This window comes from Sparus aurata, chromosome 8 (genome assembly GCF_900880675.1).
Source record: "Sparus aurata chromosome 8, fSpaAur1.1, whole genome shotgun sequence".
NCBI lineage: Eukaryota > Metazoa > Chordata > Actinopteri > Spariformes > Sparidae > Sparus > Sparus aurata.
Window position 1 is genome coordinate 20,728,979 of NC_044194.1, and position 12,088 is coordinate 20,741,066.

The 12,088-nt window shown below is 40.0% G+C and overlaps 2 protein-coding genes across 2 annotated transcripts; both read right to left on the reverse strand.

Moving 5' to 3' along the window:
• Positions 1–182: 182 nt before the first annotated feature.
• LOC115586904 (patatin-like phospholipase domain-containing protein 2) lies at positions 183–5,142 on the reverse strand. Its single transcript, XM_030426353.1, has 9 exons — positions 4,328–5,142; positions 3,125–3,357; positions 2,964–3,029; positions 2,333–2,542; positions 2,068–2,128; positions 1,809–1,988; positions 1,168–1,288; positions 951–1,049; positions 183–565 (listed from the first exon to the last, which is right to left on the reverse strand). The coding sequence occupies exons 1-9, from the start codon at positions 4,512–4,514 to the stop codon at positions 307–309; spliced, it is 1,416 nt and encodes a 471-aa protein (XP_030282213.1). The 5' UTR covers positions 4,515–5,142; the 3' UTR covers positions 183–306.
• A 126-nt stretch (positions 5,143–5,268) lies between these two features.
• On the reverse strand, positions 5,269–12,073 carry LOC115586903 (patatin-like phospholipase domain-containing protein 2). The gene is made up of 9 exons (XM_030426352.1): positions 11,734–12,073; positions 10,032–10,264; positions 9,443–9,508; positions 8,753–8,962; positions 7,915–7,975; positions 7,564–7,764; positions 7,273–7,393; positions 6,216–6,323; positions 5,269–5,912 (listed from the first exon to the last, which is right to left on the reverse strand). Exons 1-9 carry the CDS (start codon positions 11,918–11,920, stop codon positions 5,555–5,557), a joined length of 1,545 nt encoding a protein of 514 aa, XP_030282212.1. The 5' UTR covers positions 11,921–12,073; the 3' UTR covers positions 5,269–5,554.
• Positions 12,074–12,088: the final 15 nt, after the last annotated feature.

The window sequence follows — 12,088 nt, forward strand, 5'->3', positions numbered from 1 at the left end:
TGGTGAGAGAGTGCCATGTCCCAAACTTGAGCTAGTTTAAAATATACCTCACACTCCAACAGGTGCTTGGTACTGCAAAGCAGTGTACAATAATCTCGGAGGTAGTTGACAAGTGACATATTTGTAACAAAGTAAAATGTTATGCATACGTTCAAAATGTTGGTCATTCACCAGCACTTTCCTTAAGGTCAGGGTATTTTTTATTATTTTCTTTAAAGTATAATTTAGAAAATCCACTTTATTGCACAATACAATTAATAAATATTACATAACATTTATAAAATGTATTTTTTTTTTCTCTCTGGTTCATGTTTGATGAAGAGTCGGCTGAGTTTGGTGGTTTAAAGCCACCTTGCCACATGTAGGTGTTTTGTTGTTCTGGAAGTTGGATGGTCCTCCAGATGTAGGGGTGATGGAGAGGAGGTTTAGATTACAGTTGTTGTCCCAGTGAAGAGTTTTGTCGGAATTTGGGGTGGTTGCTGAGGACAGAGGTTTAATTTTTTTGTGTCGTCCTGTCTGAGTTCTGATGTCTGAGTAAGATGATCCACTGCTGCATGGAGATGCACTGGAGAGCACAAAGACTAAAATTAGTATAATCAAAAATAGGGGTTTTGCAATGACATTAGGTCTTTATGAAGTGCTACAGCAGCAGAAATGATGCAGTAGCAAAGACGTGTATGTAAATAATAATTAATTACCAAAACAATAACTGAGATTAGAATTCTTCATTTGATAAATTAAAAATATAAAATATACATTTCTGATCTACAGTAAATCTCATGCCCCTTTCTTCAAATATGGATGCTCTAAGTTGGATACCGCCTTTGCCACAAACCCGAAGCACCAGTATTTGACGGCCCTGGTATGAGACTCATCAATCAATTACCTATATCCAGAACGTTAATTTTGTTGTTTTAGGGTTAAAAAAAAATATAAATTTGTGCACAAACCTGTTGAGATCCTCACATCTACTGCTCCATGTCTCCCTGCAGAAAACTGCGATCAATGTCAACAGTTTGAAAATCACTGAACAGCCTGACAATATCATGCTGTCAAAAGAAAAATGGTATACGTTAAAAGAAAGTAAAAAAAAAAAGTGATTGGAAGTAACTGCAATGTTTTTTGGTGCATTCCCTTAATCTCTGGTCTGATGATCAAATTATTTACCTTTTGATGAGTAAGACGGTCAGCTCAATGGGCATCATCAGTAGGATCAGCAGATTCATAACCACTTTCGATGGAAGAAACGTGCCGCCATCATGAGAGTCTCTGCATGCCTCACACAGCACTAACATTAACACACAAAATGTAGGACATAACACAAACTGTAATATCTGCATCATTTATTTTACATGTGGTAGATTTAGTTTTTGCGCCAAAAGCACATTCAGCTCACAGAAAGTTGAGATAAGTCTATATTTAATAAATTATAATTTTTTTAGGACTCCTTGGGACAGCAACTAATTAAGACAATGAAATAATTAGAATAAATTAATCATCTCAAAATTACTTTCATCTGTAAGTTTGAGCTGAGTTGATTTGTGAGAGTTTTTTTTTCTAGGTCTCATCTACCACTCATTTATATTTAATTAGAGCCTTGAATATACCCCCTAAAATACACATTTCCAGTGATGATCCTCCACTGAGGAGCTTCATAGGTGCATGATATGGTTAAGTGCTTTAGTCAATGATTAAATCTTCCCTTTTCTATTCCATCTTTGTGTATCCTGCCTCCGTGCTTTTGAACAAATGCATTTAAACATTTCATCATACCATTCACTGAAGCATAAAAAAAGGTCCCTCCTTACCTTTCTTGAAGCTAAGTGGGAGGTTTTCTATGACTTTCATGTCCAGCCAACAATGATCGTCCCGATGAGGGTTTCGTCCATTCAACAGTGTCTTCTTTGACGCAGCCAGCTCACAACAAGGTTTGATTGTGTCCGTTCCCATCTCCAAACTGGGGGGAATATGCTGCTTTCCAAGCAGATCTATCACAGACAGTTGACTAATAACTCTGTTTCGAATGTTACTTTATGGTATGAACCAGAAATGGGTGAAAGAGCTCACCCCTATCTCTCAGGAACTGAAGAGCATCCATGTAACCATTGTGGCAAATCTCAGCCAGCTTCTGTTAAGAGCAAAAGATGAAAAACAATTAATGGTTGCTATCTGAAATGTTGTGCAGTATCTCAAGATTCATTTGTCTTTTCAACTGAATACATCCATTTCTTGGTGTGACAGAGAAGAGAAGATCTCTGCTATGAAAGCGCTGTTAAAAAGAATATATGTGTTTTTAACTGTTCAAAGTAAAAGGAACCTACAGGGAACCCACCTCAAGTCTTGGTGGGAGGAAGGACGTACAGACCCGATGCACATTTCCAGTGTTGACCTGGATGCTAATGTTGCCGTAGTGCACCTCGAAGAAGTTGAATGTGCCCTCTTTGGGGCAGATGTCGCTCTCGCCTGAGAATGGGGCCATAGTGATTGTGTTTCTCTGCTCGAACAGGGGCATGTTGTTGCTCAGAGCTCCATCCATATAGCGCTGAGAGGAAAAAGAGATGCACTGAGTTGCCATCGTATTTTTCTAAAAGTGTTGCTGGAATAGGTCATATTCATTTTTTTTTTTGTTTTCCATGCACCAAGAAAAACATGTACCAAAAAACCCCAACACACTAAAACACTGTTTTAAGTTGAACGAATTTTGAGAAAACAAGTTAGAAGAAATTGTGTTGTGGATAAGTTCTGAAAATGAAAACTTGAAATAAATTAAACATATAGTTTTTTTATTTATACTAAGTTAATGGAAAAAACAGGACTTTCCACAGACTGGCATTTATTAGTAAAAGCCCCTATTTATGGGACTTTAAAATGTCTGATTAAAGGAGGAACCACGGTGTGTTACAATTTCCTTCTAATCCTTTTCCAACAAACGTAACTCAGAAATGTACAGGATATCTACCCACCACTCCACGGTATGAAGGTGGGGCGAAGCCACAGTAAACGGGGAAAAAGCAGCTGCAAATGAGAACCTGCCGAGGCAAACAATGCAGGACAAGACATCAGGTATCAGACCCTCAACTCCTCATTTTGATGAACTGCTACCACTACCACTACTTCCTCCTACCTGAATGAGCTCCTCTCTGCTGTCAAACTCTGACACCAGAACATTCTTCCCATCAGTCAGTCTGGTGAGCGACACGCAGAGCCTTCCGGAGGCCCGAAGATGGGCGTCAGCTGGGAGCTTCTCCAGCAGGACGTCCTGCACTGTCCGCAGCAGACTGAAGGTTGGGTGGAAAATTCCCAGAGTATGCTTTCTGGCCTCTTTGGCCACCATCAGCACATCAACACATAACTGTTCTGAGGAGGAAATTGTGAAAATCAGTCATGAATTACAGTTGCACTTGGGGGATTGGTTTAATAGTAATAATAATAATAATAATAATAATAATGATAATAATAATAATAATAATAATAATAACAATAACAATGTTTTGATGTTTCTTTGATGTACTGAAGATGCAATGTTGTACCCTGACTCATTTGTAGACTCACTGAGCTCCTTCTCTGTGAGCTCAGCATTCTTTGCTTGTTGTTTCTTGATTTCTTTGAGTCACTGTTGTCATTTCTCTTTAGGATTTAAGTTTGTTACATAATCACTATTTAATTGTAATTGTTTATTTTCATTGTTGTACTTTTGTTTGTGTTTATGAGTCAGTGAATGAGATAAGTCAGTAACCGACAGGTGCATTTCCTCATTTTGCCTCCCTTGGCTTTAAACTCCATGTGACCTCTGGAATTCGCTCTCATGAACTCTCTCTGTGTGTGTGTGTGTGCGCATGTGTGTGTCAATGAACCCGCCAAGTACATTGTTGACTTCAATTATCAATAACAGCACTTGCACTGAGATAACATGAACCTGACCTTTCCGATTTGGCCGCTTTTTTCACAGGAAGACAATGGACACTTCCATCAGGTGTCACTTATTTAACATAATCATGACTAGATCCATACCGTCAATACAGGGCTCAGAAGTAATTGAGACCCACTGAGAAATAACTTAAACCAATTATTTACTTGCAAAGTCATGGTCAGGTTTTATGTAAGAAAGGAAAACACCAGATTTCCTTACATAAAATGGATCTATTTGGTAAAACAGGATTTCTTTATTATAATTGTAGAGAGAGGAAAATACCAGATTTGATCACGTGACGAGTAGTGTAAGGGGCTATACCACTGTTACCTCCATGCATTGGTTGATCGTCATGATACAGATGACAAATCTCAGCAATAGAATATGTTTTTAGTCAAAAGGTCCAATTTCACTCACCGATGGGAATCCCGACTGTCAGAGCTGCAGCCACGAGACAACCAGATGAAGCTCCGCAGATTTTTGAGGCTCCATGAACGAGCCGCGGGACCTCCTGAAGGATGCAGCTCAGAGCTCCCAGGTAATAAATACTCCTGAACCCACAGCCTGCAAAAGAGATGTTCCACTCCTCGTCCCAGTTGAACATCTTCTCCGAGATCTCAACCTCAAAACCACATCTCCGATAGTATATTCATTCAAATCATTTATCGGAGGTCACCTGGTGTATTTGGAGCCCGTTCAGTATTTCATCAACATGTAAACTCCTGTCTTATCTCCACTACACTCTCTCAGGTTCAATGGGCACCTTCTCTGGGGTATTGCACAACCTACTTGGCTCAAACGTCACGTTTGAAATAGAAAAACAGGAGTGCCTTCACAAGCTGCACTGGGCCCGACTGCATGTGACACAGTTCTCATAATACGCACTATACTGTGTACACAAGTCGAGGGGACCAAAAGGGGGCAAAACAAACTATACTACTACTACTATTTTTCAACATGTACTTGACTTGACTTGTTTTTGCATTTTTGGACATGTGATAACAGATCAAGCGGAAACAGGGCTTCATACATGACAGAATATTCGTACAAGTCAATACATTTATCATAATGAGCTGTATAAACGTGTTGAAACCTTGTGCTGTAGTTGTCCAACATCCTATTTTCCTAATTAGGAGTTCTGGTTTATCATCTTTTTGAAAAACTGAAATCTGCTGACAATCTGACATGTGCTTCTGATTCTGCTTTTCTTTCTTTCTTTCTACTTGCTGTTTTGTGCTGTGCAGGTGCTGTACAGTCGGGTTTATTCATGCTTTTTTGCCACAGCCTCCTGCTGCTGCTGAGCAGTGAGACTGAACCGAAACAGTTAAACTGCAGGCAAGATCACCAAAACAATGAGAGATGATAAGAGGCTTCAATGAGCTGATTGGAATTGCAATCATGTACACATTACATTATACACAGTTATATGACCAATTGTTAATATAAAACATGGGTAAGTGAAGTTTAAAATGGGGTCAGAACAAAAGGAAACATCCCTCAGTAAAATCACAGTGTAGTTGTACAGATAGTTTAAAGAAAGTCACTGACATTTGATTTGATAGTGGCCACAAAACACAAAACATTGTTGTATTCCTTTATTCAACAGTTGACTTTTTCTTCTTCTCTTTCAGTGCAATATTAAATCTATTTGGAGCTGGACGCTGCAGAAGACTTTGAATCTTCTGTTTTGATGTAGTTTGAAGTTCGCTCGGATGCAATATTTCTGATCCACCCCACAGCTCTGCCCAAACCCCAGCTGGTACCTGCACCTTTTGGTGACTCCGCAGCAGCCACACCAAACCCAGCGGTGGGGCTTAAGGTGGGTGTAGAGGGTGGAGTCAGGGACTTGTAGTCAATCGCACTATGTGTGTCCCAGGTGAAGTTAAGACTGGAGGTGGGAGTAGCTTCTGGGGTCAATGGGAGAGCGTTTATGTCCCCTTCACTATGATTCCACAGGTCCAGGTCTGATGGTAGACTTGTACTTCTGCGCAGTGGAGTCTCACTGGAAAGAGCACAGTGTGGAAACAGGGATGAATGGATGGTTCAGTTTTAGGCCATGATGGCGTTGTGACTTGAGGATAACACTGGTTTTGTGTCAGTCCATCACTTTGGAAATCTCTCTTGACCCCCCTGTCTCCCCCCGGGCCACAACTAACTATTGCGTAACTCGTATGTTAAAGATAATGTCCACATTCAGGTCAACGGACAACTGAGATCGCGTAAAGCATGATGGCTCTTGAGGCAACTTACAAGAGTCTGCACATTTATGAAGACCTGGAAAGGAAATTATTCTAACACTGTTTACCGGTCATATTCTTCTGCCTCGCTCTTCCCAGCTTGGTTATATATGCCTCCAGCCAGGCCATACAGCCAACTCATGTTGGTTGGTACGTCCGGGACCCAGTTCACGAGTCTTAAAGCAGAAATTGCAAAAATTAGAATATTTACCATATATATACCATTCCTACAGTTAATTTGACAACTGAAATGTGGTGTAGGAGCAAAAAAACTGAACTCCCTAGGATCCCAAAAAACTCTTTTTTTGATTTTTCAGGTATCTGTACTTTACTCGAGTATAGTTTTCTGACAACTTTCTGCTTTTCCTCCCTACATTTTAACACAAACATCTGTACTTTCTAACAGGATCATTACTTTAAATATATTTGAGGCAAAATTTGCATTGCTTAACCGCATGCCACCTTCTCCAACAGCACAAAACGTATTTCAACATCAGTGCATATCACGTGCCGTGCATGGCAGATGTAGCAAGATGAAATGTTGTAAAAGATAAGAAGAAGAAGAGATGGAAAAAGACAGAGAGAGACACTTGAATGGGGGGATAAGGCATGCAGTGAGAAAGGCAGTAGGCATTCTGAGTAGCAAGTATCCGGATATAATTGCTGGCTCTAACAAGTCATTCTTATTACTTTTACATTTTGAGTACATTTCAGAGCCTGTACTTACTTTTACTTGAGTAATAAGTTGAATCAGTACTTAAGTGTGTACTTTTCGCACCTCTTCCGTCCCTATATGGGCTTTTAAATCACTTAAAACTCCATGAAAAACACAACAAAACAAAGGAGACAGTGCAAGACATAAACTCACCAGTTTGTCTGTACATTAAGAACACAAAACTTAGTATTCAACAAGAATTACAGACAGAACAATACAAGACATAATTCAATAAAGCACCATAAAACAAGAAGCCCCGGACCTCTTGCAAACACTCTTTGAAAGGTAGCGTCAAGAAGACAAAGATAATGATTGGATGATCCCATGGGAAAATACTGAAATGGCTCCCAACATAACAGAAATCATTTGGGTGAGGTTTAACAGGTTGAATACAGGCGAGTTCATTGTACCTCTGGGCTAGAGAGCGAGCCGACTCCATGGGCCGAAGTTGGGGAATCTTTGGCAGGTACCCCGTCATGTGAGACAACAGACCTCCAGCACTCGGAGTCTCTCTACAGGCCTCACACAACGCTGTCACAAATACAGCGGAAAAAAATGTACACATTTAGTTTTATTGTATTAAATGTACTGTCCTCGTTGGTATACTATTTTTTCTTCAGTTTGTATCCAAGTTTTTTCCCCCCCAACAAGGAGGATTTCCCTGTTGATCACGTCAGCCGCCCTTCAATGACCGTCTTCACCTTTTTTAACGTTCACCGGGAGCTCCTCTATGAGCTGTGGATCCAGCCACCAGTGCTTATCCTCAGGTGGTCTCAGTTCATTCTTTTGTGTGCTCTCATTGGACTCTTCAACTTCATCCGACTCCCTCGCCAGCTCACAACAGGCTGGTTTGGGTGCATCCATCTCCAGACTTCTCATGGGGCACTCACTGCTGATCAGATCTGTGATAGGCATTCAAATTAATTTGATTTCTGCAATAAGAAGCACTAGATTACTCACTGCCAGCCACTATGGCACGTAGAATAAAAACCTTTTCCCTCCACCTTCTGGTGCCATAAATATAAACAGTATTTAAGACAAGGTTTCCTCACTGTTCTCTTGCAGGAAGCGGAGAGCATCTACGTAGCCATTGTGGCAGATTTCAGCCATTGCCTGTAAAATCCAAAAGTGTTTGATGAGTATTCAAGCTACATCTATCAATCCATACAATATTGCAAGTGTTCACTGTCCACTGGTATCAAAATAAATGGACTTGCCTCCCGAGTCATTGTGTGCTTTGCAGTAGTCACTTTCTGACCAGCAGAAGGCAGAAAAGAGAACAGAAATTTAAACTGTTCTCAGAGCCATTTATCTCTCAAAAAGCTTTGGAAGATATTAGTCATAGAAATAAGGTCAGCTGATGCCAATTTAATCTTTATCAAGCTGATATCCAACATTACCAAAACAGCTTGAACTACACTTCTTAGTGAGTCATCAAGATCAATATCGTCATTTTTGGACAGGAGTAGACCGATTATTGGCCCTGGCCAATTACAGGGGCCATTAGTCAGCATTTTCCGATTATCGGTAGCTTTGGTTTCTCCGTCAGATTGCCAATAAATTAAACCAATCTAAAACTGTGCTACTTTGGCTCTGATGCAGACTCCTCTCAAACAATGTTTCACTCACAACAATATCCGATTGGTAACACGTCACAATTATTAGCCTATAAACGCTGAATAATCTGAATCTGCAAAGTAAATATTAACAAAATTTATCAAATAAACGTAGTAGAGAGGAGGTTTAAAGTACCAGAAAATAGAAAATACTCAAGTAAAATACCTGAAAATTGCACTCAAGAAAAGTACAAGAACTGTGGTTTATTTCATCATTGGTTGATTTTCATTTTTACTGCAAATGAATATCGGCCCCAGATATTCGGTGTCTCACCTGCGGCTCTGGGGGGAAGAAGGTGCTGGTCACTCTGTACATGTTCTCTGAGTTGACCTGGATGCTCACATTGTTGAAGCGCACTTCGTGGAAGTTGAGCGAGGTCGTCCGAGGGCAGAGATCGCTCTCGCCGGCGTATGCAGAGACCGTGATTGTCTGTTTCAGGTGGCATCGAGGCAGGTTGTCACTGGCGGCACCGTCCACATATCGCTGAATTGAAAGAACCATAGATTGACAACAGTGATGAGTGAGTGAGAGTATTTAGTGTAGGGCTTAGTATATTGCATTACATTAAAGGCATAATTGGTGGGATTTGACTGTTTCTGTTGCGTTTCGTCGGACAGACACAACTGCAACAATAAGAAGAGAGAGTCGACACAGCGATCTAACCTGGTCTTTAAGTTTTTATAGCGTCTTGACCTTGCGCTGCAATTGGCTTGAGGCAACACACCCACTGCCCAAGAACATACCAAGAGAATAAAAAAATTTCATCCCACATTTGCCTAGTTTTGAGTTTTGAGGCTGCATTCACTGTCAGCCTCCTGGACTCAGCATAGATGGGGTTTCAAAAAAAGTTGTTCACCATAACAAGTGCTCAATAAAGTTTCATTCTGAGAGATTGAGTAAAGATTGAGGGGGCTTTAAAGAATGATTCCCAGCTCGAGTACAGCAGCTTGCTGGTTCACTCACCACTCCGCGGTAAGTGGGTGGAATGACACCGCAGTAGAAAGGCACAAAACAGCTGCATATAAGGGCCTGGAAAAGACAGATGTTAGGCATATTAGTCACATTAGAAACATGAACTTTCAGTTTAAACCAACACAAAGAATTGAGAAATGGTTTCTTACAAAAGAGAGGAAAAAAATGCAGATGGTGCAAAATCTATATTAAACCTTTTTTCCAGATAAGGAGTGAGCAGCAACAATAGAAATGATGGTAAAAAAGCAGAATCACTCCTCCAGTTCTGACTCCACATGTTCCATCTCCATTTCCTCATACAACAAAATCTGTCTAGTCAGCCTTTTCACAATCTTAATCATAACTGATCATATTACGACTGTATTATCAGAGAGATATACTTCTTTACTACTCTACTAATCATGTTGGTAATTATGCTACTAAATTGTGTCCTGGCCTGATCTAGTGTTCATTCATATATCATCTATATTGTTTTGTGAAGCATAAAGCACTGCGTTGTAGGGTGATAAATACATAAACCTTGCACCTTGTAAATGAACCTTGTACCACAAAAGACCCTGGATGATGTTGTGAAATATACCTCAATGAGCTCATCTCTGCTGTCAAACTGCGACACTAGTACGTTCTTCCTGTCGGACACTCTGGTCAGGGACACACACAGCTTCCCGGAGGCTCGAACGTGAGCGTCTTCTGGAAGGCTCGCCTCCATAGATTCCCTCACAATCTGCAGCAGGTTGAAGGCTGGATGCAGGGGCCCCAGTTTGTGCTTCCTGGCCTCTTTGGCCATGGACATCAAATCAGCGCAGCATTTCTCTGCACAGAGGAACACAGAACACATAGTTGAATTGCTGAAGTGGGATTCTATAATAATAGGTTAACAGGATATATATATGTATTTTCAAAATAAAACTATGTTAAGGAGAGACCCACTTTAGGATATTGAATCATTTACAGATGCTGACCCCCCCCCCCCCCCCCCCCCCCACAACTCAGACACAGGATGACTGTACATACATGTACTGTATGTCAACATGTATTGGGGTAAAAGTGTTGGTGGGCTTGAGCTGATTTTTGGTGTCAATCTGTGCACTGAACCTAAGGGTTTTCTTTCTCAGTTTGACCATTCCTTATTTCAAAGGCTCTCATTAAAGAAGGCAATTTAATATACCCACATTTTTAGCCCGAAAAAAACGTCTCTCAGATAGACTGATAATACGCCACCTACAATAATCAGCTGGCACAAACTTATATTTAAAATAATACTAATTGAATTTCTTACATACAGATTTAAATGTAAATCAATGTAAAAACACCCTTCTTTAGATATGCTGGTAAAGACTTACAAATATTATGTTAAAAGAAAGGATAGATGGCAATAAAGAAAATTGTCTAAATTGTGATGTTGTGGCCACGGTGTGTTGTAGATGTTTGTGTTAATATCATTTACGTAAAAAGCATAATCAAATATTTTTAAAACTGCAGACATTTCTGCATGTTTATAGCTGAAAAATGGAGGCTGTAAAACACTACAGATAGAAATCCTGATGTATCCTGACTATAAAGATCTGGATAATAGATAAAAATCTTCTTGCTATCAGTTATTTTTTTGCACAATAAAAGGTCACATCATAATTATCTAATATCATCATAATTAAAAGCTTTTCCAAAATCTAAAATGATGCTTCCAAATAATCGTAAATCATGTCACAATCATAACATATGATTTTTTCTTATCTATGTGGTGTTCTTTTTCGCTATCAGCTTGTGTTTAAGGCTCATCTGGCTGAAATCCAAGCTTGACAAGGATGAAAGGTCATCTAAGGCGAATAAAAACTCTTACCTGTTTGCTTTTAAAGTCACCAAATCAGAGGCGTCTCAATCAGATGCACTCACATCAACAAATTCACAGGTCAAACTGACAACAGTGGCTTCTTGGTATATCAATAATGAGACTAATATGGGTTCAAGCTGTGATATCTCATTAAGAATGAATCTGTCATGGTAGAAACAGAGGAAAAACCCTGGATAAAAAAAATCGATATATGATAGAGATAAACAAACAAAAACTAGAAAGTTAAAAAAAATACTCCACATGATGTTTATGTTGGTATTGACACTGGAGATTTATCCAAGTACGACGCTGTTTGGCGCATTGGATCTATGCCAAATTAAATAATAAAATGCAGTGATTTAAATCAAATCTTGAGTATCGTTTTAAGTAGCGTTAAAATGACAGATTTTTTGTTAAAGTTTGGTCACTGGAGAGGGGACCCACAACTCACCGATGGGGATTCCAACTCTAAGAACAGTGGCCATCAGAGAACCTGCAGAGGCTCCGTAGATTTTAGAGGCGTCTTGTATGAAGCGAGGGAACCGCTCAAGGATGCAACTGGTGGCACCAACATAATAGATCCCCATAAAACCGCATCCTGCAAACGAGATGCTCCACTCTTTCTTCAAATCAATCATCTTCTCAGAGTCAAGACTGTGCACAGCCACCGCAGACACGAACTCAACTTGTTGTGCTGTCAAAAATTTAAAATTGTGGCGATCTTTGATGGAGACGTGCCACGTTCACTTCACCTGCAAACATCATCCAAAGGTGGGCATGTGATCAGGTGTTGTGCAATTTCGTGT